Source organism: Excalfactoria chinensis, chromosome 7 (genome assembly GCF_039878825.1).
Source record: "Excalfactoria chinensis isolate bCotChi1 chromosome 7, bCotChi1.hap2, whole genome shotgun sequence".
In the NCBI taxonomy this organism is placed as follows: Eukaryota; Metazoa; Chordata; class Aves; order Galliformes; family Phasianidae; genus Excalfactoria; species Excalfactoria chinensis.
In genome coordinates this window covers 30,441,308-30,467,343 of record NC_092831.1, presented here as the reverse complement: position 1 = coordinate 30,467,343, position 26,036 = coordinate 30,441,308, and the positions used below count along the sequence as shown (strand labels likewise).

The 26,036-nt window shown below is 41.1% G+C and overlaps 1 protein-coding gene across 3 annotated transcripts in view; it reads right to left on the bottom strand.

Moving 5' to 3' along the window:
• GLS (glutaminase) overlaps positions 1-26,036 on the bottom strand; it is a 49,237-nt gene that overhangs the window by 3,356 nt on the left and 19,845 nt on the right. For 2 of the 3 annotated variants that reach the window (XM_072341747.1, XM_072341745.1), the window contains 10 exons: positions 20,846-20,878; positions 20,523-20,581; positions 19,816-19,882; positions 19,106-19,156; positions 16,582-16,758; positions 15,339-15,470; positions 14,554-14,646; positions 941-1,002; positions 368-444; positions 212-275 (listed from right to left, as the gene is read on the bottom strand). In XM_072341747.1, coding sequence (XP_072197848.1) covers positions 212-275; positions 368-444; positions 941-1,002; positions 14,554-14,646; positions 15,339-15,470; positions 16,582-16,758; positions 19,106-19,156; positions 19,816-19,882; positions 20,523-20,581; positions 20,846-20,878 — 815 coding nt within the window. Of the gene's footprint in view, positions 1-211; positions 276-367; positions 445-940; positions 1,003-10,537; positions 13,720-14,553; positions 14,647-15,338; positions 15,471-16,581; positions 16,759-19,105; positions 19,157-19,815; positions 19,883-20,522; positions 20,582-20,845; positions 20,879-26,036 lie in introns of those variants that run through there. The other variant, XM_072341746.1, reaches the window with a different exon arrangement.

Here is a 26,036-nt window from a genome sequence, read left to right as displayed (position 1 = left end):
AGGAAACGTTCTAAACTCACTAAATAGGGAAATACTAGGTAAGCTGAGCACATCATGTTAAGTAACTGTTTTTAACTGTTTCCCCACCCCTCAATGCCGTTTGCTCTGAGCATCAGAGAAGTACCCGCAGGACTGTTCCTTCTGCCTGGCTCATCTCCATGCACGGCAGCCTCACCTCCACCCAGTGGAGACCAGCACTAAAACCACACACCTGTCTTTGGGGAAGGGATTCACTTTGCAGGCTTCCAGGAGGAACTTCACGACATCCACGTGTCCTGTAAGACAGAATTGGGAGCGTGTACATGTTTACATGCATCTACAGAGACGTAAAATACCATAAAGCAAATTATACACAGCGACACATTACCTTCTGCAGCTGCTACGTGCAATGCTGTCCGTGAGTCATAGTCTCTCTGCTCCATATCCATCCCCGACAGAGCAAATCTAAAAAAGGAATTGAATTTCAAGAATAGCCTCATATAATTAAAATGAGTTACAAAACCAGACGGGAACAATACCTCTCTGCTAGAACCATGACCCATCTGTTGCAAGAGGATATATATGGCAACAAGTGGTAAGGAAAGGGGCCCTTACTGCCTCGGCTTCAAAAATAAGATAGAGATTAGGAAGAAAGCCAAGCCCTTAGTTGCTATAAAGAAAAAAAAGTAAAGCATCTTTGGGAGGGGGTGTAACAGTCTGTTCATCTTCATACTTCTCCTTCTGCACATAAGTATAATGTCTCAAAAATTTCATTTCAAGTGTGTTCAGCCAAACAAGAAGACAGGCAAAATGGAATGATTAGAAGAACGTATATAGAACACATTCCATCTCCAGCACAGCCTCGATGTCCCCAACACCAACACAGCGTGCATTTACAAGCAAACAAGGGCAGTCCCCAAACCGGCAGCTCTCCCGTTCTCAGCCCCACGCAGATCTTTACCTCCGGAGTGCAGACACATCCCCCGTGTAGGCAGCAAACAGCAGATTTATCACTGACTTCACCTACAAAGAGAGATGAAGCCCAGTTTATTTTGCTTCTTTCTTCAAAGGAAAAACAAGCGGAAAACCCAAGAACGGCCAGTGCGTCCAACTGCTCCAATGCTTCTCAAGCCGCTGATTTTATTCCCTTCCCTGGCCACACTCCGCAGGACAGCATGAAAACTCTCAGACTCATTCCAGCTTGCCTCACTACCAGCGCTTCTGTGCACATCTTTCCAAGGTTGACGTCGTAAGGATAGGAAAAGAAACATAAAATGTGCATTCATGTTCTATTGTGCTAAAAAAAAATAGACCCTTGCTCAATGGACAAACCGTGTTATACTCTTGGACTGCCTATTCATATTGAGAGCTGAGTGATGGAGGGTATCACTTGGCACACTCCACAAACCATAAACATCTCCCAGGACAAGCTGCTCTGAGAAAGTAAGAGTTTTAGAGCAGACCCCAAATGTTAAGAGATATCCCTGCAAGCAGAAGAGCAGAGGTGGTCACTGTTCTGCTTTACATTACAGATGTTGCTTGCATCTGTCTGAAAAGAGCCTCTCTGTAAAACAAACAACTGCAAGCAATTCTCTCACAATGAATTGCTGGCAGAGCAGTGAGGTTTGTTGGCAGACCAAGGCAGGCTCTTTTCAATGACACCAGTGAAGTCTCAGGCAGATCGTGCTTTTCTCAGCAGTGCCCCAGTAAGAAATGTTATCATCCAGTTACCAAACCCTTCTCACGTACATACTGTAACACATCCTCTGTTTTAACAGAAGACAAAAACAACGAGATAGATTATTTTAAGCCCACCACATCAGTCTGCTTCATAAAGAGTCACTGGCAGTTCTAGGCACCATTGCACTGTGTTTTCCAGAAAGCCTTCTGAATCGAGCCTATGAAGTTCTGCTGCTAACAACCCCAAGTGCCCAGAGGCAGAGCAGAAAGCTGGTCCTGCACCAGCCTCACAGGGGAGTAAAGAATGAACACATCAGTGCCCTGAAACAGATCTGCCACAGGTTTCTGCAAGAAACAACGGTGTGTTTTCACCATTCTGCCTGGCGCTGGCTGCTTCAGGCAGGGTTGGCCAAACGACCCCCAAGGTCACTTGAACCACCAGCTTTGCACTCCTTGTGCATGCGAGCAGCACAAGGGGAAAACCACAGCTGTTGGGTTTGAAGCAAGGTGAAGCTAAAGGAAGGAAGCGATGTGAGGCAGGAAGCTACACAACTGCTAGAAACTTCAGATAAAGATGGGGGCCTGAAAGGGAAAAAGTAATATTCTCAGAGCACGATGCAAGTGAGACATGCCTCAGACAAGAAACCTGGGCAGCCCACTAGAGCAACCTCATGCTGAAAGCTTTGAGGACACGGCACGGCTCAGCACTGAAGCACACCAGAGCACACAGGGGCTTCAAGGAACCAGGGCAGCACATTGTGTGTGGGCTCCATCCAACACAACAGCCCTGTCACCCAGCCTTACTGCTGTACTGACAGGGCTGGGCAGCCGGAGGCTGAGCTTGGCAGCTGCCCCCAGGGGCACAACAAATCCTTCAGAAAATATTAATTCAGTTCAGAGCTGGATTAATTCCATGAGCTTTTTACTGAAAAGGTCACTCAATCTGGACTTCAATTTCCTGTGATGCTTGAGAGCACCTCGCCCAGGACCTCTGTGACAGCACAACAGGCCGCACAGCCCCAGTCCTACTGCTGGCCACCATGCTGAGGAACCCAACCCAGCCAAGCAGTGTGAGCTGGTGCAGGCACAGCAGCACAGCATGGCCAACCAGCCTGCCTCCTGCCTCAGTAAGGCACATACGAGGTGCTCAGGAATATGACACAGCTCAGGCTCTGAGAAGGACACTCAAAATACTGTGATAAAAGGTTCTCTGGATGTGCAGGTTTTCAAAACTAGTGCCTGAACTCCATTGAGCACCAGATCCTGCACACTGATGGCAGGTGCTAGAACAACGCTGGAAGCAGGCAGCATAGCCAGAAGCAGCCATCCCTTCGTCCTGCTCCTCCTGGCTGTGCTCAGGACAGACATGGCAAAGGTCAGGCCCATCTGGAGGTGGCCCCAACACTTGCCACTCCAGCAGGCACAGTTACCCCATCCAAGTGAGCACTGTGAAGAGCTGCCACTGGGGAAGGGGAAAACCTCCAGGTCTGAGCATGCCCAGGGCCCTTCACCAGGCAGCATCCAGCAGCACTAAGCTGCTCAGCACCAGCTCAGCAATCCGCTTCAAAAAATAGATCTTAAGCTATGGATTAATGCCTCGTGCTGGGGAGAGCCTGGCCTGCTGAGCACTGTCCTGCTGTCCCAGCCTTCAAACTGCCACACACCAACATGTGAAGCCAAGAGCTCAAGTGAGCTGAAGTCGCATAGAATCCATAACAAAGAGGAGCTGGGCCCAGTGCCGTCAGCACTTTGCTGCTTCTCCTAAAGCTGATCCTACACCCAAGGGATATTCGGCATGCAAAGCAAGCCCTGCTGCTCTCCTGGGAGATGATGGTCACTCACTGCTCATTTATCAGTGGCAAAACACTCCTGCCACCTCAAATACAACATCAACTCTGAAACAGCAGCTATGGGCTGTAAGAAACAGCGAAGTAAAAGCGGAGCACACATGAACACTTAGGTCACCTAGGTTCCACATTGAACCTCAACACAGCCATGTCACAGCCTAGGGCTGCACTCCTCCCTGCATACAGGGCTTCTCACTCACAGCCAGAAACAGCCCCCAGCCGGTTCTAAAGCTTCAGCTATGAAACCGAACCAAGCCACGACTGTTCTTTTAAGAGTTCCCACAACTACAGCTCATGTACGGTAAGCTGGAATCTGACCTCTGGGGACAGATGTCCCTCCAGGCCTCGTGTGGAAAGACCCCAGACAAGTCTAAAAGACAGGCATGCTTTTGCTTGGATGCAACACTTCCTAATAGGAATTAAGCTGTACTTTGTAAGAAAAGAAATCCCAATCAAAGCCAAAACACCTCTGCTGCTCAGCTCCAGCATTGTTTCCCCTGAAATAAAGCCAAAAGTATTACCAAACGTTAAGAAGTCAGCTTTGAGAAGTAAAAGTTAAGACTAAGCCATAAACAAACATCCCACTGCAGGTAGGTTTGTCGAAAGCACTGAAGATAGTCTGAAAAAGCAGTAGAAGTAATTCCTGGGGCAAGCATTTGTTCCGTGGCACTATAAATAGTGGCAGGATACACAAGCCAACTACAATTTGATGTTACCCACACAAATACCTGAAGTTACAAACAAGGGCAGCTATTCCATAACAGGTCTCTTCTTCCATCCCCCCACACACACTCCTGCCTATTTTCTACATTACTGATCCTCGCTTCCTGACTGAAATAGAACCTGCAAATATTTACTCCTCAGTGTTTTGCAAGTTTAGCACAGGAAAACAAGGCAGCTTGTTTTCCTCTCCCATCCCACCTCAGGCACCAGCTCTCCCCTCTAGATGGCGCACACCGCTCTGACTCCACCACGTTCCTGACTCGGAGCCGGAGCTGCACCAGCAGCTTTCCCCGGGGAGGGGATTTTCAGAGCCTCCCAAGTGGAACCAGCCTGAACCGCTGCCTGCACAGCCATCAGCCACGTACTGATTTTAGACAAACAGCACCTGTAATTAACTGAGCCAGGCAGCTCCCACGCCGCCAAACACACGCGGTGCCACAGGCAGCCCTCGTGCCAGGGCTCAGCCAGGTGCTGCTGTTTGCTGATAGCTGCTAACTCAGCAGCAGCATCCACACCAGCCTGAAAGAGAGTTACTTAGGAGTTGTTTATCAAGCTGGTAACAAAAAAAAGGAAAAAAGAAAAACCAAATAGTACACTTGCAAATGCTTTCTTATTGCAACATTGCTTTTGAAACAGCTTGAAATAGATGGATCTCATTTAAGTAAAACTTGTAATTTTCCCCTTCTATGTTTTCATATAGGCAGGTAGACGCTGACACGGGTTCTTTAGCAGCCTGATTAAGTTATGATCGGGCTCAATTCAGACACAGCAGCGCTCAGACGCAAACAGGCCAGCAAGCAGTTCAGCCTCAGTACCTGCTGCAGATGCTGCGCATGCAGCTTGATATAGGAAACACGAAAGCAAAACAAATTGACAATCTCACATTAAAGACTTGCCATGACACCAGAAGAAAAACCAAACCAGCCTTCTAACTCATTCCTTCAAGCTTAGACAGCTACTGGAAAAGACTCAAGCTGAAGGTGCAGATGGGCAGCCCACCTGGAGGAGAAGCCTGAGCAGGAACATTCCTCCCTCTCCCATCTCTACCCACTTGCCCACTGGTTTCAAGTGGATTTCTGCCATTCACGCTTCCTAGGGAGGTCAAAACGGGCACAAGTACAACATCACAGCACAAAAAGAAGCAAATGGGAAGCACATCAGCATTGCATTACAGTACATACTTGGTTTTTTGGCCCATCTCTGTGGAAGTCTTTTCTTTCCCAGTGCTTTTAAATAATCTAGATATTGAAAAGCATCTAGAAATGAGACTTGCTACAAACCAGCACAACACCAAACCTGTCTGTTTGGCTGGCTTTTCTGAGCTGTTAATGCACTGGTTTGCACGTTTATAACCTGTTCTTGATTAGCCCTATTAAGGCTACTGAGAAGTACTAGCAAACTGATATGCACCTAAATAACAAGGCCATTTAAAACAAATTCTGAGTTAGATTTAATTAAACCCAAACACCTGCTAGGTTAAGTGAAACATCCACTTACCTTACCACTGAGGCTCTCAGGAAGAACACTGCCCAACTGCCCACCTACTTTCCTGCTGAGGCGTGCAGGATAAATATAGCCAATATTGCTCCTATGTGGATACCAACAAACAGCTCAAGGATGATGCTAGAGTTTTCAACAGTAACAGGAGTGACAGAGTCCAGTTGCATCAGTGTTTACATGACAACGCAACAGGAAATTCTTGAGACCTGATAAGCAAAAACTAAATCAGAAAAACTATAATAAAAGAGGCAATTCCATAGAGCTGTGACTCAGCAAGAGGAGTAATAGGAAACCCATCTTCATTGCTGCCCTTGTGAGGAGAGATTTAGCTGCTGGGTAGTTTGCATCGAGCCGTGTGACAACAAATGAGTGAGCCAATCATGTTTTTACCAGATCAGGTGAAGTATTTAAAGCATTAAGAGGCATACAGACTTTTGTCCTTCAAGTCAAAAGACAAAGCTCGGGCTAAGTTACGAGCTTTAGGCAGACACACAGTTGCCACCAGTCTTTGGGGTACGTATACTTGAATCCTCTGCCATGCTCGAAGCTTCCCAGTTGTAACAGAGGAAAACAAACGACCCTCTTGAAGACTTGGATTTCCTCTGGGGCTACAAAATTACGTTCCCATCAAAATTATGACGATGGGAAATTGCCAAATGGTAAAACAATAAATGTACAGAAAACTATGATAGGAATCCTCAGGGTAATCCGATCATGACATGATTTTTGTAGTCCTTTTTCAGTCCTTTTACGAAACATCCACTGCAAACACTCGTGCAGCACAAAGCACACAAAACAGATGCAGAAATCTCAACAAGTGGAATGAACACTGATGAGCTGATCCTGAATGCAGGAGCAAAAACAAGAGCCTTTGAAGTAGAGGATACAGACATTACTAACACTGCAAACAAAGGACTGGAATGAACAACAGCCAAATGAATAAAGCAAAGTGCTGACCAGGGCTTCAGTGACAGTAGCTGTATTAAGCAGATAGAACAAAAGAGCGTCTGCCCTTTCAAGGACCTACTGACCACAACTAATAGCTGCACAACGGGCAAAGCAAAGCTCCTGCTTTCCTGCCAGCAGGTACTCTGCCATTCGTGAATCAAGTTTTACTCTAAGCTGCAAGATCTGGAACTGGAATTACTCCACTAATAAGGAAGGATGAAGGCATTCAGCCAAACTTCACAAGCAGGAGATGGACACCAACCTGCAGGCTGACATCAGGACAGGGGCGTTCTTATCAGAAGTTGGTACTCCACTCTCATTGGAAGGATTGCTTCTGAAACATCAGAAACAGGTTCCTAAAGAAGCTTATTCAACTTCCTGTTTATTTTTTCACTACCTTTCTTCTTGCTCCGGTAACAGTTGTTATCTTGAAGTGTCTTTAACTCCACCACTACTGGAAACAATCACTACTGCCCATCAGCTTATTAGGTAAAATCTACTCAACTACCCAGTTTATTCTCAAACCAAAACTAATTATTAAGCAGTTGTCCTTAACAATTACATGTCGGTGAAGTTTAAAAATGGAGGTCCTTTAAAAAGCATGAAATGCACTTAATGTAGTACAAGCCATAAGTGCGCTTACAACCAAAGCCACGTCTACCAGTTCAAAAAATCCACGTTGATGTGAAATGAGTAATTCCTGGACAAACAATAAAGTTGCCTACCTCAAGGAAAAAGCTGGGTTAGTGAATCACATCAACAGGAAGCAAGCAACATTATCTCTTCCTATCACTCAGCTCTGCGTTCACAATTCATTGTTTGGTTAGTAATTACGACGATCACAAGCCATCCTAAAAGTAACACGCTGTCCCTCGGCAAATAACAGATCTCTAAGTTGGAATTTGGACTGCTGTGTTTTACCAGAAAAACTAAAACTAACAGGTCACAGTCTTAAATGCTTATATCACTTTAACTCTGGTGTTATAATATTGGCCATACATGTAAGTATACAATCTATGTATTAGTATAATTATCCTACATTAGGAAAAGGTACTATTGAAAGATGAACTCACAACTCACGGTGTGCACAAGAATGTTTAAATCACGTGAATACTTCCAGTTCTGCATACCAGCTGTCTGACAGTTCAAGTGAAGAGCCCTTGTAATAGCACACCGCAATTAAAGAACCTGCCAAATGGAAATCAGTTGTGAAAATAAGAGTTGTTTATGATCCTATATCAAAGCCATTACTTTTTCAGATTTCCTATTTTCAGAATACTCAAGAAACGTATAAGGAAGAATCTAACTGAACCAATTTCCCTGAAAAAAACCAGAACATTGGAAACCAAAGAAGAGATTCACAGAAACACAAATACAAGAATATCCCAATAGGCCTGGTATATGCCAGGCCTGAGTAAATAACCACGGAACCACCATCCACTGGTCTCCAGCAGAACTGCTGCCAACTGCCTATAATCCACCAAGGAGCAGTGCTACTTAACCTGAGAAGACCTGCCCTTGCTGATCAGATACAGAGGTTAAAAGAAACAGAGAAGACAAGTTATGTCCCTTGCAAGCATAGCTGCTATCAGGAAAACACCTACAGAAAGCACCAGCTTCATGCCAGCTGCGTGGTCCTCAGGGCAGAGCAGCATCTAGAATGGCATGTACAACCTTAAAACAAACATGCTTTGCTGCACATCCTGTGCATAAATGAGATATAACCAAAGTACAGCTGAGGGTAAAAGAACCTTCTCAAGTCTTTCCTTCACCCCTTGTCCTTCGCTCACCTCCGTTTCCTCATCAGGTTTAGTGCTGAGGTGACAAGGTCTCTATTGTTCTGCCTGTGTTTAAACATCACCCTTGTCCTTTATTGAAAGCACTGCATGAAGCAGTTAACTGCAGCAGCCTTCCCGTATATCATGCCTCCGCCTTGGCTTCACTGCCTAGTTAGGCTTTAAAACATTTCGACTGGTGGTGAACTTGGCACTATCACTTCTGCCAGCCCAAATCCTATTTTAGAACCTTAAACGGTAGCTTCACATGCAACTGTTATGCAAGGCTTGCTGCGCACAGAAAAAAAGCACACACCTATTGCCAGAAATAAGTGAACTACATGCAGAGCTGTGATGCTGAAGACCAGAAACTTCTACATGGTTAAGTATTTGAGGGACATCAGAAGTCTGCATAAAGCAATACTGGAAGCTAACAAAGTTATCATTGTCTTACAAGAAAAGGAAAGGGAAATGAGCCACTTCTATGCTGTACTCAGCATTCTCTTAAAGGAGCAAATGGTAACATAGGGAAATACACCTGACTCTCAGTACGTAACGCAATAGTTGGGACTGCTACTAACTATTCAGCATACAAGGAATTAAGTTCCTGAAACAAAATGGGACTGTACGTTACCCAGCCTTCTAAAGCATGCCATTACACACGCTACTCAGTCGTGTGCTTCCTAGACAGGACAAGAACTGTGGAACAGCATATAGGAGCATGATCTTAATAAACTAAGAATTAATACAAGCTTCAGTTAAATTACCATTTGATTCCAAGTCTCCCGCCCCTCCTGCAGCCACCACAGACGTTGAAATCCCTCTGCAAACAGACTGCAGTGAAGATGGATTACCAGTTATGTTTCATCATCATAGTACCAACTCTGCTGAAAAAAGTCCTTTTTTCCCCCACTGTAAAAGCTGCTTTTCTATTCCAGCCTTCTTTTCAACCAGAAAACAACAGAAATATTCAAATCCAATTAAAAACAAAACAACAAAGCCCCACAAACGACGCTCAGGATGCTTAAACAAAACATATATAATGCTGAAACTCGATGAACTGCTTGGTTGGTTTATCAGTGACACATATTACAACCATAATAAACAACTAACAGGGAATGACAGTTGAAGAACCAACACCTTGTTCCTCTCCCTCTGCCCTCCTCCCCCTGCTCACCTTTCCATTCCGCTCCCTTTTATTCATCCTCCCACCCACCAGCTGTTGGACAAAACAGTCACAATGGAACACAAGTCATAATAGACAAAAACAAGGGTAGATGAAGTCACCTGTAGTTCTCTTTGTACCTACTGTTGTTCAACCTTGTCTTCATGATTTTTTTTATCATAAACTTTTGCTGTATTTTTTTAAGTGTACAAAGAACATCCAGCTTATTTTCAGGAACGCAGTACAAATAACTGCTGTTTATAAGCCCACATACAGGCAAACTTGATGAATAAGCACGACCACCCCCAGCATGGGAATGCCTCTATGGAAGAAGCCTCATCGCAGAATCATCCCCATGAAAAATACACCTACCATTTTGTATATTGAATAAATTCACATAGGACAAGGAAGCCAGCCTGTGACACAGTAAGTGCCTTGCCAGGAGCACAGCTAACAGCTGGTTGGACCCCACTGTTACCACTACAAGGATGTGGGTATTAAACCACCTTACTTTTTGCTTATGATATATTACAGGCTCTGATTTTCACTTCTTAATGCTCCACATCAACAGTTACTTTTCTGGCACTGGCACCATAAACCACGCATTTTCCAAGCAACTAAATTAATATCTTCAAAACCACACACTCTACCACACTTATCTTAACTAACAAAGTCACAGTGATGTTCTGCTATTACAATTTTGGCTTGTAGACAAAAAGAAGCATGTCATCTAATGATTTAACTGAGAAAGGAAGGTTTATAGCAGCTTATGAAATCTGCTTGCTCTATCTACCTTTCCAGAACTTCAGCTCTTTTTAGTGCAGAGTGCTCCCTATCTCACTTGAGTCTCAAAAACGTGTTTGAACAAACCTGATCTCCATCGAGTGAAAAAATAAAAAAAAAATACAATAAAATCAGCTTAAAATAAATTTATTAAACAATACAAAAATAAGCATGCTGGAAATTGAGATACATAAATAACATACAATGCAAATGAAAAATGGAAAATGAAACAGGGAACTTAACAACCGAGCCAAAGGGTACAACACAAATGCCAAAATAAAACTTCAAAAGCATTTACATTTCTAATGAAATGTTAATGATGCTGACAAAGAACAACAAACAAACAGCTAAAATGCTTGAATATCAAGAATTGCTATTACTGTAGCACAGGTGAACACTAAAACCGTTGCAGACTTGAGACATTCAATGACTAGCCTCTGACACCGCATTCTCTCAGGCCCACTCACCAAGCAGTACAGGTGTGGGCAAGCTGCCATGACAGATCTAACTATGGTCCCAGCTCACTCTCTGTGCAGGCTGCCCTTAGCAAGGGCCACCTCTGGGCAGCTCAGGCCAGAGTGCAGGCAACTTATAAAATAATTGGTCCAAAGGAGTCTCCCTCTTGACCCCTCCAAACTTGAGGCTGGCTTCAATTCCGAGACAGGCTTCAAAAGCATGTATTACGGAACTGGAATATATACAGAACTATCTAAAGTAAAGGCTGTGTAAGCTGTACCCTAAATAAGATGCATACTGAAGATTAATTCAGCTTGTTTCTTTTTGTGTTTTTTTCTTTTTTAATTTCTCAAGCAGGATTCGCCACTACCACGAGCTTTGGTATGCAATTTACATACATAAACACGGCAAAGACTTGGATGTCCCCATCTCCAAATACACTTTTAGTAGCTGCAAATCCTGCATCACAGATACTTTTTTCATTACATTGGTAATTTAATCAACAACATACAATCACTGTAAATACTTCTAGTTAGCAGCACAGATACATTACCAGCCCCTTCTAAGTGGGGGTATTTCAGGCAAGCACACAGTTAGGCAGACTCGGAATACTTGTTATATCTCTGTGGCTGCTATTAAAGACTGAAGTCCTCAAACAGGTGAGAAATGTTTATAATTCAAGACTTGGCCTTTACTTATCTCGCTTAATTTTCAAGGTAAGCACTGCCAAACCCATGCCAAACATCAGTGATAACTTATGAAATAGCTAATACTCAGCAATTTATTACTGACATCTGCACACAGATTTACCTCTACAATCCACTAGGACTTGATGTTCACTGTATAGTGACTTTCTGTATTGCTTTGCTCAAATATTTTAATTCAGGGGCTTCAAACACAGGAAACTCATCCTTTTACAAAGTACTGCTAGAGAAAGATTATCCAGGGTTAGGTCAGAGCTTATTACTAACATTATCTCAAATGCTTATGCAGGACAAACAATACCGAAACAAAATAATCAAATCCAGCTTGTTTTCTCAAAGAAAGTAAGCTTGGCTTTCTGCATCTTCCTTGACTGACATCTACATAAGACAAAAAGGGACAAGGAGAACCAAAACTCTCCCCTTATGCAAAACTGATTCATGAATGCATTTTGGAGTTTCAGATCACCAATACATAGGAGCAGTGGGCAGGGAGAAGGGCTGGAGGAGTTACAAGGAATCAACTATCACGCTACATCTCTTGAAATCCTCAACGAGCTTTAATGGACATGGATGAAGGAATACCCATATCATTACTCAAACAAGGTTCCCACCGTTTTACAGCAGGAACGCCTGCCTGAGGTGTGCTTGTGGTAGGGAGAAGATATCAAATTCTTGGCCAACATGACATTTTATATACGTAGAGGATTGTGTTGGTGATTTGGGTTGTTTTGTTTAAGATTTTTAGTATTGTTCAGAACCTCCCAGAACAGCTACTTGTCAAGGGTTTAACAACCCTGTGCCCTGTCCAGCGCTGCCTAAAGCCTGCATACACCGTCTGCACATAGCCCTCAAGATGACTCAAATGATCGCATCGCGCAGATTGAGATGCAGTTTCCTGCAGAACAATGCAAGCCGTGATTCTCTACAAGCTGACAGAGGTACAAACTGGCTAACACTTGAAAAAGGAGCTATGAATAACAGCTTTTTAAACTTTTGCTCATGTAGAAGTAAATGATATCTATAACCCCATACATGAAAACGCACACACATTAGCGGCTGAAAAATAAGTTAACTGTAAACAGTCGAAATACCTAACAAAATGCTTTACTCTGAACACGTTTCCTGCTCCCTACTGGGCTGGTTACCACTCAAAAACTAGCATTGCTTACATTCCTCACCAGGGTGGAGCACAGCATTATTATTAAGGCAGACTTCTGAGTCATAACTACCAAGAGGCAGTGCAAGCAGCTAGCAAGACGCTCAAAATAGTCTGCTGAGAAATCTTTCTGCCACATTCGTTCACTTGCAAACAAGGCAAGCTTTGTTTTGCCTTCTCCCCCAGTCCTCCCCAGCCATGTTTGCTCTTTTATTTACGTGTTAACATTAATTATGACCGAAGGTCAAATTAAAAATAAAAATAATTAAAAAAAAGAATACTTTTTGCTAGCATGGCATATCCAAGGGATCCATTTCTGCTCAAAGCAAACTGGAAGTTCTCACTAAAATAAAGGATGAAGCGATAACATGACGTGGAACATAACTCCACTTAATACACAGTTAGTGGGAAATTCACGAGTTCACTGACAGTACTTGACTTTGTATTTTCAATAATATTCTATCTTGACATGCTGAACCTGATCAGAGGGCGTATCTTCAACTCCTGCTTAGCTCTACAATTAATTTACTTAAAATTCTCAGGTATAAACAAAAATACACAGATATACACAAGAGGTATATCTCTGAAAACATTCAGATGGACTGTTGTTTTTTAATAAGTAAATGTGCTTTAAGGAAAGACAGAAGTCAGTTCAGTTAACAGGTTTGGCTGGTGTTGTTTACGTGTGCTTTTTTCCCCTTGAACTCTGACAGCATTTTTGGTATAGCATACAAATTTACACAAAATGTATATATAAAGGAAAATACCAGGCAAACAATATTCAGATTGAAGTCGAATCTAGAGATGCTTGAGGCTTTTTAAAGTGTAGTACTTAAAGAAACTAGAACCCATTCACTTAGTTCTGCTCTCCCCGACCTTCCATTCTATACACTACGGTTCTGGAGATGTCCTCGTTTGATTCGGGTGACACTTTTTTCCATACTGTTTCTTTTAAAGCAAGTTCTTGCTGGAGATTCTCATAGTCCATTGGTCCAAAGGAATGCTAGTTGTTCAAGCAACATATATTATTTATTAGTGTATTTGAAGGAAAAAAAATAAGCTAATTTGTAATCAATGCTAACAGACCCAAGTTTTTCACCTCTTCACATAAAAACTGCTGTTTTCTACCTTCTAGTTACAAATAATTCTACTTACTAACAGAACGTTTTTTCAGATACATGCATGCAAGAAGCACTTGAAATCATTCTCTTACCTTCTCCCACTGAAAGCTTCACGCCTAACTGAAAACATTAGCGGGTCTAAAAGCAAGCTTTTCCCTATCTTAAGTACCCTCGCATTCTTATCTTTGGTACACAGAGCTGGATTAGATTCACTTCTTTCCCACAGACTGCATATACTGCTTCCTTGGTAACAGGCACTGGTCTACAGCAACGTGAGGCCTCCATTCATTGCCTGTGTAGCTGTCAGCAAGCCACGTGGACTCAGGTATCACTGTAAAACAATACTCAACATACATCTCCTGCATTGCAACGCAGAACAGGAAGACTAAGCTCACCTGCTGGTCATTTTTTTTCCTCACTAAAATCAGAACAGAAACTGCTGGTGACTTATACCAGATACCATAGCCTTACTGCAGCAAAGGAGTTATTCTGCACGAGGGAGAACTACAAATCTGATATAAAATTCTGTGGCACAAAACCCTGTGGTTGTGTGGTCCACCGAGGTAAGTGTCCACTAGTAACGTGCACTAACTGGTTGATCTGAAAGCTCTGAGGAAATTCACATCACTGAGCAGTTTTGCACTTGCAGAATAACTTTCCATATCTCATCTGGTGACTACAAGCAATGCTCACTAAAAAAAAACAACTTAACTTACCCGCTGATCACCACCTTCTCTGCGAGGATCGAGCTTCTTCGCAAAGTGTCTCAAATTATCGTAATTATGGAAGTTACACAGAGAAACCAGATCCTGCAAACATTGAAAGAACAAATGATTCTCCACATGCAACTGTCAAACGCATATAATAGCTTAATACTGGCACTTGTGTTTTACATCAGACTGTCCACAGCACTCGTGAAAGCAAGAGACAAAGCCAGGACTGCCTAGCCTAGCTCAACAACTTCATCTGATTCAGAAGACAGTTTTGTATGCCAGATTGTTTAACCAAATCTGCTTTACTTCAGTTCTAAAGATCAGAACATAATCAAAACAGCTCTATTTCATCAAAAAATCTTTTATCTTTTATTGCATATTTTCACTTATATTGCATTATACCACGATGTTATCGTTGCATTTGTAACTTTTTGAAAGCTGTTTCTGAGCATGAAGAAAGAGAAGATCAAGTTCTACACCTTCGAATGCAGCATAAAGGAAACCAATGCCTTTGTGAAGTCACCAAGCACTCCATTTCAAAGATTTTCCACCATCAATTGTCCCATATTTCTGGCACTGTATTTCCAGGTGTTCACAGAATTTAAGCGCAATACACGACAAAACGCAAACATCTTGTCAGTTTTTCACCCTTAGATCAGATGAAATTTGTTCCATAAGAAAGTATTTATTTATTTGTAAATCACTATATTGGTGGAGTGTCAGCTGTGCCAAATGAAGCTCGGTCAGCACCAGCTACACAAGAATACGCTAAAGGCAATTCTGCTTACATGGCAGAAGTGAATTCCCTTAACACTGTTGCCCATCTTGTCCAAAGGAGGCGACCAGCACATCAAGCCCATGACGTTAGGAACAACCAGAAGAATCCCACCAGCAACTCCCGATTTTGCAGGAAGGCCCACCTATAAAACAATGACAGGATTACTGTCCTCTGCAAACATTCTTCACCCCTGTGACGCAACACAAGTGATTTATTTTACCAAAGATTACACAGCACTTAGAAAAGTTTGATCTAGAAAACACTGACAAAGCATGACTACTTCTTTTTATAGATGGACTATAACCTTGACCTCGGTTCACAGCAATCTGCAGTAGGTAGTCAAAGTTATTAGCTCTCAGTAACACAGAAGTCAGTAACACAAAGCAGAAGATAACCCAAGTTGCTGCTATAACAAAGCTACTCTGACTCAGCGGTGATAAAGGTGCCTATCTGCCATGAGCAGTTCACAGCATGAGAGTAATACAATGCTATATAAATAAATATTTAACTGACAATGTAAAAAAAACAAATAAATTGAAAAGCCTGCCCATCAATTCATTGAACTTCTACTACTTCTTTACTATCTGAACCAAGTAATTGCTTTGTTCCAATAGGAACTATCACGTCACATATCCCCACAGCTCACTAAGCAATAACTTCTAAGGTCACTCAAAGCATCACACTCAAATTTACATCCATGCAATGAGAAAAACTGAAGAAGCTCAAAACACTGGAAATACAAGTAGGTTGCAGTACATATTTAAATACTTAGACAAAAGTATTTGTTTTTCAGCAGTATATTATAGTACATGTGCCGTGTACAACATCCAGTATTACAGTTGAGCACGACAACTCATTAAACATCTTGAGTCAAATAGAAAGCAATTGTACACAAAAGCCTCCTGCTATCTTCTATTTCCATCTACTTCAGGATTTCTTCAGTTCTGCTGGTTCCAGTTATTGATGCATTAGTCACCTATTTGTCTCGTCAACAGCCTTTCTCTAGGAATACTTTGTCTTTGGGTGAAAATGATTCCCAGATGTGAAGCTGCTGGGAACACCACTGTACGACAAGGTATGGAATACAAGTAGTGCCATGGATCCTGTGCATCTCCCATGGGTTACGTTGGGTTCCTAAACAATTCACGTAACTCCTCCCCACCCACAGCAACAGCAACCAAGATGAACGTGGAAAACAACAGCACAAATTAACCTTGCCGGTCAGTTCTAGTAAGTATCTGGAAATTACTTACATGGAAGGCAAACTGCCCTGAAAAGTCATACATGCCACAGGAGTGCATTAAACTCAAGGTATTCCGGACTGCTTCGGGACTCAGTACTCTTTCACCAGTGATTGGGCAAAAGCCACCGTTAGCCAGAGTTGCTGCCATCACACTTGCTGACTCACAGGTTACCTCTATCGAGCAAAGCTTATGGAAAAGAAAGTCGTATTACACAAACTGGTACCTCTAGCACAATTCAGCCCACTACATCTCCACAGAAATAAGATTTCTTAAAATAACCTGCAGCATAACATTTGTTACAGATGACACTAGTGGCATGAATTTACATCATCGGAATCTTTCTACTATAAAGATACAAAGATCCCAGCAGCAGCTTTTGTAAGCCTTTTTAGTAGTCTTGGAGTTATTATTTTTCATGAGTTTGTGTCTCGGCTTGATTCCTTCCCCCACCCCCCTTACGTTGCATTGACAGGAACAGGCCTGGTAAATAACCTCAGTATTCTTTATTTGCTTAATTGGCAAAGCCATTAAGGAACTATTTTACAATTTGAGACGTGGTGCTTTGTTTTTTTGTTGTTTGTTTTTTTTAAGCCTTACAAGACCACCCACATCCACTAAAAGTAGTACATTTCAAAGCTGCACACTCTAGCACATACAAGTCTTAATGCTAGCATTTCCTGCATAGCCTTAGTTTTACCTTTGTCTCATATATGCTTTAGGATGTATCTAGAGATATGACCACATGATAGTCTCGCCCAGGATCCCTGCTTCAGTACAGACTATACATACTTTGGTGACACATCAGGAAATGTGATATGATGCCATCACCTGATGCTGCCTCATGTCTGCAGAAACCAAAAGATAAGCTGGTTTCAACCTGAAGCTGAAATGCTACTCTGAAAAATAAACAAACTAGTGCTTGTACTTTTGCCAAACAGTCATTACATGATACTTCATGAAGTTACCTAAGCCAAGTTTGCACGAGTAGTTACTACCTGGAATTCTTATTTTCCGGCTGCCAAACTCAATACATCCTAGTCCAACCAACTGGAGTTGCAAATCAAGAGAACGTCTGAGACGCATCTAAAATGGCAACTGGGTTTTAAACATATGAAGTATTACAGAACATCACCTACTTTGAAGAAAGTGCTTCTAGGTTCTCAGTTTAAGTGCCTACATTTTGTACCTTGGTTGAGCAAAATTACAGTAATCCTTCCCCACTTTACAGAGGTAACGTGGACATAAGTTCATTACTGGATCCCAATTGCACAAGTAAGGAAGGAGGGAAAAAAAATGCCTTCTAAGTAGAATCTGAGAGCAGAAAAAGAAGCTTTGTGCAATGAAAACAGGACACTGAATTGATGCTCAGAAAGCGGCGCTCAAGTTTTCTGACTATGGAGTAAAAAGGACATTTTAACAAGGGGAAAAAAAAAACAACAACAATGGTAACCATGAAGGTAAGGATCATGATGCACACAAAGAAGGCCAAACCATAACGACATCAGAAAACTCGGTTTTGGCTTTTCTTAACTCGTGGATATCTTTGCGCTTAGAAGCATACCGGGACTTGAGGCAATGGGGCAGGAAGCATTTTGCAAGGATGGTTAACCAGTAAATTAAAATCATTTCTCTGCTTTGTTCTGTGATAACAGAAGTTCAGAGCAGACTTTGAGTTTTCATCTGGTTTCCAACTTAAGAAGTCAACTGAGTTGAATTTACATACACACTTGACAAAGCTTCATTCACTTTCAAGACTAGACATGCAACCACAAACAAAAAAAGGCTCAGACTAAACTTGCACTTAAAAACACTAATTTGCACAGTTAAGAGCAAGTACCATTAATTCAAATCAGACTTGCTGAGAACTAAACTCTGGACTTATTTAAACTATCCCAAACAAACTGGATCAGTAACACAACGTGAACTGCCTCCTGAGAACAGCATGCAAAAGATCCGACTGAATTGGGAGTTGTGCATATTTTCACATTAGGAAACTCTTTCTTTAGGAAATACCTCACACTTGCCATGTTCTCATTTTGTGACAGTTGCAAACAATTACTAACGTGAGGCAAGCAATATGGGGGAAGGAAGAACGCACTTGAAAAGATTATTTGTCTTAAGTGAATTGAGTTGAACAATAAAAGAGAAGGTATTCAAGTCATTTCATTTATAATACTACAGTTGAGCGTACAGCATGGCATGCAAATACAATTGTAGTTAAGCATGAGTGCTCCACAGTATCATAAAGTACAGCAAATTCATTCAAGTAACAACACATATCAAACTTCTGAACTGCTAGTACTTCATAGACTGCTACTTATGCGCACTAGCAATAAAGACCCTTGCATACATAACTTAAAAGCAAATCTGGATACATCAAATCTACACCACTCATTTCCAAACAGTTTTAACAGACATTGACAACTTGAATTATAAGCCATTAACACCTCCCCCATCTATAACAGAACAAGCTTCTATTGCTTATTACAGTAATTCCAAGCCCAATCTGAGTCTCAATTTTAGAGTTAATTACCTGAAAATAAAAGTCCAGTATAGCAACCATATCTGTGCCTTCCGGAAAGCACTGAGGGAAGGACAAAAAAACGTCTTTAGGTACAATAAAGCACGTTCAGAGACCAATTAAACCATACTCTAAACAGTGTACAAAACACTTAAACATAACAAATATATATATTTTTATATTTGTATATATTTTTATATATGTGTGTATATAATATATATATATATTTCTGTATATTTTATATATGTATATAATATATATAATATATATAATATATAATATATATAATATATACAATATATTATATATAATATATATAATATATTATATATATTATATATATATAATATATATAATATATATTAGAGTATATATTACTCTATGTATTCTAGTATTGTAAGTGCAGATCTCAGCAGCTTTAAGTGCTTTAATAGCAAAACGCATCCAGTCTTACAAAGTCATCCGTACAACACAGACTACACATTTAAGACATGAGAATTTACTCGTCCTGTTGTAAAGAAATAAGGTTACAGGTATTGTTAGAAAGTTTTATGTATTCACACCCTATATAAGACCAGGCATTTTGAGTGACAATATAAAAACACATTTACAGTACTACAACACTTTAGATAACCTTGAATGTGAAATGAAAGAAATTTTAAAGGTTCATTGATGATGAAAAGCATTCAATATTCGAAACACAATAAACGGAAGAGACCAACCTTTTTCTCTTTCAAGTAATAACCAATGGCAAAGTTTCTATCTCCACTCTCTCTTTCAGACTGGAACCTTGAAACAAAACAACAAGAAATCAGAAATGCACAATGTAACCCAATAATACCACAGCTAAAGGACACGTTACTTCTGAACACAAGCTATCTACTTACAGACCAGAAACTGCCCTAAAACTCATCCCAGTGAGCTCTGTCGGAGTGAATTAAGTTGGAGTCCATCTTTAACATCTGAACATATATGTTACTGGTTATCTATACAGACACAAGTTGACTTGTATTTAAGACAAAGAAGTACAAGATCATTCTCTCAGAAGCATTTTGAAAAAGACAGCAGTAGGCCGAGACCTCTGAGAATAAGCTGCAGCAAAAGCATCAAAAAAGCAGCATTCATCAACTACTGGTACCAAACCAGACAAGCGGTGAGCGCCAGAAAGGTAAGATTTCCACTTAGAGCTCTCAGAGCCATAGCATTGGAGCACTAAGACAGAATAATGAGATCTCAAGGAGAAAACGATCACTTCAATATCAGACCAGTCACAGCAACACAGAAACAAGCACAAATTCCTTGACAATTTTAAGCCAAAACGTGACCCTGTAATATTTAAATGATGGCTCCCAACGTAAATAACAAAACCACCCTGTAAACTCAACATGCCAACTATCAGTTGAGGTAATAACTATATAAAAATACTTACGTAGCATTACTGAATCCAACGTATTCATTACCAGCCATTTTATTCATGAATTGCATCACCTGTTAAAGACAGAGAGGAAGGGGAAAAAAAGGCAAGCCAACATTTACAGATATGAGAATTACAACTGACCAGCATTCAACTCAGCCTTACCCTATACCCGTCTCATGGTAAACACAGCCCAAATTGTTCAGTGTTTTATTTAAGCAAATACAGATCAAGAAGAGTTTTAAAGGACTTAAAATAGCAAGGTAACTGTAGGTGGAAATACAAGACAGCTGCCACCCATTTTAGTTACAGTAAAGAAAGGGTCGTAATTCACTTACATAGTCAAATTTTTCTGCATTATTTGCTCCTTGCTGCAAGAAAAGAAAGAATAATTTACAAGGAATGTTAACATAGGAAAGAAGTTAGTTCAATTAACATTAGGACTTTTATTGCATAAAACTAAGGCAAGAGGCTAATCAAGAATACAGTACTATGGTCATTTCATATACTACCAAAAAATTAAGGTGTTAGATAAGTAAATCTTTAAACATCATTTAAAGAAAAAGTCATTTAAATAAAAAGCCATCTAAGAGTTATCAAACACCTGCACGTTAGAAATGGATTTAGACTGAGAAAGGTATGCTTTATTTTAAGTGTTCTCTACTCAACTTTACGTGTTTAACACAAAAATAGTTAAAACAAGAAACACAAAATAAACTTCAGGCAGGATAATTATAACAAAAACACTAACTTGGTATAGATTAGTAAACACAGGTAATCTTACATTATCAACAGAGCTGAGCATAGCAAAATTCAGGCCACAAAGGCTGAGCTATTTTCCATTGCTAGTGCCCATACTACAGATTTAGACTAAAGACTTAAAATGAAGTGTTACCCCTTACTGTGAAAATAACTGCATTTAATCAAATGTATCTGATTCAATAGCTGATTAACGTCCTACCTACTAAAAAATTAAACAGAAAAATAATTTCACAACATACTGTAGTACATCATAAAGTACATTACTTTGCTAGCAACATAAAGTCTAAAATTCATAAGGATGCTAATGAATACTCATTCGTAGGGTCAAGGGATATGAGGTTCGTTTCCTCTCTGTTGGTTCTTAACCCCCCCTTTGGTACGGGGGCGTGGGGATATAGGGGTGAAAGGTGCTACTCAGGGCTTTCTTCCCATTTTTTTAAGAGTGAGCTCAATTTTAGAAGCTGCCAGTTGAGGACATATTAATTCTTTACTCTCTGACAATTTGTCACATATCCCTCTAGCCAGACACTGAAACAGGGCTGGGAGATTAGAGAACAGTGCATGGTCTGCTGGGGGACAGGAGGGGCTGAGCAGGAACCGTTGGAAGTAGCATCTTTTTAGGTTGTTTAAAAAAACAATGGCATCATATACACAAGTGGAAATGATACATCTAGAGAAGATGCTTTTATAAATTATCTCGGTATTTAAGATAGCTTACTTATATAAAATACTCTGTTTAGGAAGCTATTTGAGGCACTACTTGGACGATGTTTAGTATGGGAGAATAGGGGAGAAGTAGAACAAACTGAATATGAACCAGCATTTTACTAAATGAAATGCATTAAGCCAGCCTCATTTCCCACTCTGGCTGTGGATTAAGGTGCTGCAAGTAGTCTCTGCAGCCCGTGCACCAACTCAGCTACAAGAAGTGCAGTCATACACGTACGGTCACTAGCTAAAAGGAACACCACGCTGCTTTGTCCAAATTACACGCCCATAGTCACCTTATGCTTCAGCTTTACTCTTAGAATCAATCTCAAGCTAATTTGTAATAATAAAAAATATATATATATGACATATCATCAAAATGTTCCTGTATAATATATACCAGAACACAAGCCTTACAAATTTAACTCCAAATCTGTTCAATGAAAAAATAATTAAAAGAAGAAATTACCAACTTCATTGAACTGTTGCAGTTGTCAAAATATTCCATAGATCCTAATGCTGTAAAATATGTAACAACATTTAAACCACAAAAACCTTTTCAAACCTTTCAAATGCACAATGAACATCTTTTCTGGGAAAGTGGGTCAGCATTAGTTACGGGACGCTGCATTGATAATTGTATGGTTAGACATAATAAATCGAAACAATTTCTTTGGTTAAAAAAATAGAAAGAGGGAGAAAGGGATCATGCTTTCTGCCAAAACAGAAATACATCACACTTGACTTTTTGTTCTTCCCAGCTGAAAAAAAGAATTCCTCGCCCTTCAATAAAAACCTGGCTTTTCCAGCAGCCTACACCATTTGTGGGCAAGACCCAATGTGAACTCCTTCTGTATCAAGTTATAAAAGAGGTTTCTCTGCAGCACTTGCTCTCTACTACTCTCACGTTTTATGAATAAAACCTTCTCCATGCTACATCAGGACAATTCATTTTTAGTCCTTCGTGCCCCACAAACATCCATAAGTACCTTACATTAAACAAGAGCATTGTTACTCATTGTTACTGACGTTACACCGCTCACGGCACCTAAGATATTTGCCTCAGTATTCATAGGACTAAGACCTCAGAAAGAATTAAACATAATGCAACTGAAACAGAATACTTGGCTTCCATACGCTTGATGACTAAAAGACCAAGCTAGCAATTCCCTGCTTCAGCAGCTTACAAGTGCATGCCTCCCTCCTTCCAGAAAGCTGAAGAGACACAAACACAGTCAACATGTAAATCCTAACAGAGTGCTGAGCAATGTTTCCATAATCACTTATACAAAGAAAGAACCCATCCATTCTTGTACAAATGCTTCTTATTTCTATGAGGCTGGGAGTACTAAGACAACACTTCCTTCTTGTTGTTCTTCTTCTTCAGATGCAATTCACCTGTCTAGGACACAGAAGGAAACATTCCATGCACTAAGTCCACAAACACTTACTGCATTTACTGGAACATATGTTCATATACACACTGACTGTACACATGCTTGTGTGTATATACATATGAAAACAACATTTCTAAATGAATACAAAATGAAATTGAAGATGTTAAGATTGAGGCAGTTAGATAGACAGAAAAAAATCCAACTTGGCAAAGATAGCTCAAAACAATCCTGTAAACGCTCACTACTACAACAAAGCTATAGCTGTCCAGCATCGGGTTTTGGCTTTGGGTTTGCCCTTCTGGACAGTCAAAGGTTTCCAGTGACCTTCCCTATATTGAAACAAGGTACTTCTACTAATCTTCTACTGGAAAACTACAAAGCAATTGAGGAAAACTGATTACATTGCATGCCTACATCTACACAGGAAAGGAGATACATGTGGATACTTACCAGAGCTTGCAACAAGAAAAATCAGGCAATATTTGTTAGAAAAGTAGTTAATATTAGCCACTTTTCAGGAATTAACGTGCCTTTCTTCCCCTCTCCTCAAGAATTGCATAGGCTTCCTAAGACTGTATTCAGACAACAGACAGACCTGGGAACAGCTAGGCAGGTTTTCACAGTGCTAATGGACACAGACACTCAACCAGCCTATTTAGAATGCTCTGAAGTATACAGTATCCACTACTTTTTATTCTACTAGTTACGTTCTCCTGAGTGTCAACAAAAATCAGCATTTTCACCTTCACGTACACCAAACTTTGTGACAGGACAATGAGTATTGCTGCACACCCTACACTGGGCTTACACAGCAAGGCTTTGGTAGCAGAGAGGCGCCAGGGATGGACTCTGAGCAGAACCCCAGAGCATCCTCATGTCAGATCAGCTAGGGATCACTGCCAGACAGAGCCAAATCAGCAAGCAACACCAGTCAAGCCTCTCAGAGGACAGACATAAGGAAGGGACAAACTGCTGTGCAGCAGCAGACAGGAGAAAGAGGTGAAACGTGAGAGATGCAGCCCTGCAGGCTCCAAAGTCAGTGTGGAAGGAGGGCAGGAGGTGCTCCAGGCACAAGCAGCAGCAGCTCCCTGCAGCCCAAGAGAGGCCCACAGAGGAGCAGGCCACCCCCCTGCAGCCCACAGGCACTGTGCAGAGCCCACAGAACAGCCCCAGAATGGAGCCCAAACCTTGGTCACTTAGAAAAACCTACAGACAGAACCCTGACACATAAAATTAAGAATGACTTCCAACTAATCCCTGGTTCCTCTGACAACTCCTTCCACAGGCACACACAGCTCCCTGCACACCTCTACCACCAGCGCCCCTAAGAAACTGCCCCAGGCAGCCATGGCTACTGACACAACCACAGATCATTTGGTAGTTGTCACGCCCTGAGAATCAAGTATAACGTTACAGAAACACAGGAAAAGAAAGCATTTCCATCTATCTATACTGTGGACAAAGATTTCTAGTCAGTGTGATTTACAGAAAGCTGGGTGTTGCAAGAGAACCACACCTGCACTAAAACTGGCCAGCAGCTGAACCCTCATTTGAAGTCTCTCCTTGGAGACGTGAAAAATGTATTCTATCCTATGAGCATTTACCCACATTAGATGGTATAACTGCCACTTCTATTTTTCTCACTGCTATTATTTCAGTATTGTTGTAACTATATAGCCTCAGCTAGCAATAAAGACAAATGGCCGTACAATTATAAACAAGCACAAAGGCCCTCAGGGCTTTTTATGATCTTAATTAAACTAAAGCCAGACTATAGTATGTCCTTTCACTGAAAGATTTTCATTCCAAATACACGCTTGACACTGCTGAAACAGTTTGTATTTGCAACGCAAACATAGTTAGAGCAGAGCCACAAGTTAAGGCAACATCTGAACACGTTCCAAGCACATCGGGAGAATCGTGTAAGCTGGTAAGAGCAGGTCACACAATAAGCCAAACAAATGTATGACTTGCCACGTCCGTATGTTGTTATTATTATTCACTATTAGAGATATCAAGTACTAGCGTGACAGCTTGGGTCTGTGCTCTGTTCTAAAGTGTGCAGTCAGAGCTGGACTTGTGACCCCAAGAATCATTTCCTCCACCACAAAACACAAAGATACTGCATCGTCTGACAACAAAAAATAAACCTATGTGACTCTAAGTTTCATGTCTTGTCCACAGCTCATCTTAATTAATATCTGACTTGGAGGGCAGTTATCTACACAGGCACACATGCTAATCTCTGCTGGCTGAGTCGTTGCCCCACGTCATAGATGCAAGAAAACATAAATGAGGAAGACATAATATAGCACATCTCTCTCAAGGGATGTAAAATAAAGGTGAAACACAGCACCAATCACCCCTGAACTATCAACATGCTATCACTACATAAACCTGTCACACGTGACCAACTTGCTCTTGTTTATTTTCTTTCGTTATCTTGGACTCCACAAGCCATATAAAGCCGTCAACGTATTCAAATAACACCTGAAATCAAACAACACGAATGCAGAGAAACTGAGGGCAGAACAGAGGTTAATGAAGCCACTTGGTCCAGAAAAAAAGCTAAGTCAGATTAGATCAAACACAAACTGGAGTTACTTCAGTCACTGAACAGTTTAGGAGGAAAGACGCTAAGAAAGAGGTTGTGAAGAAGTTA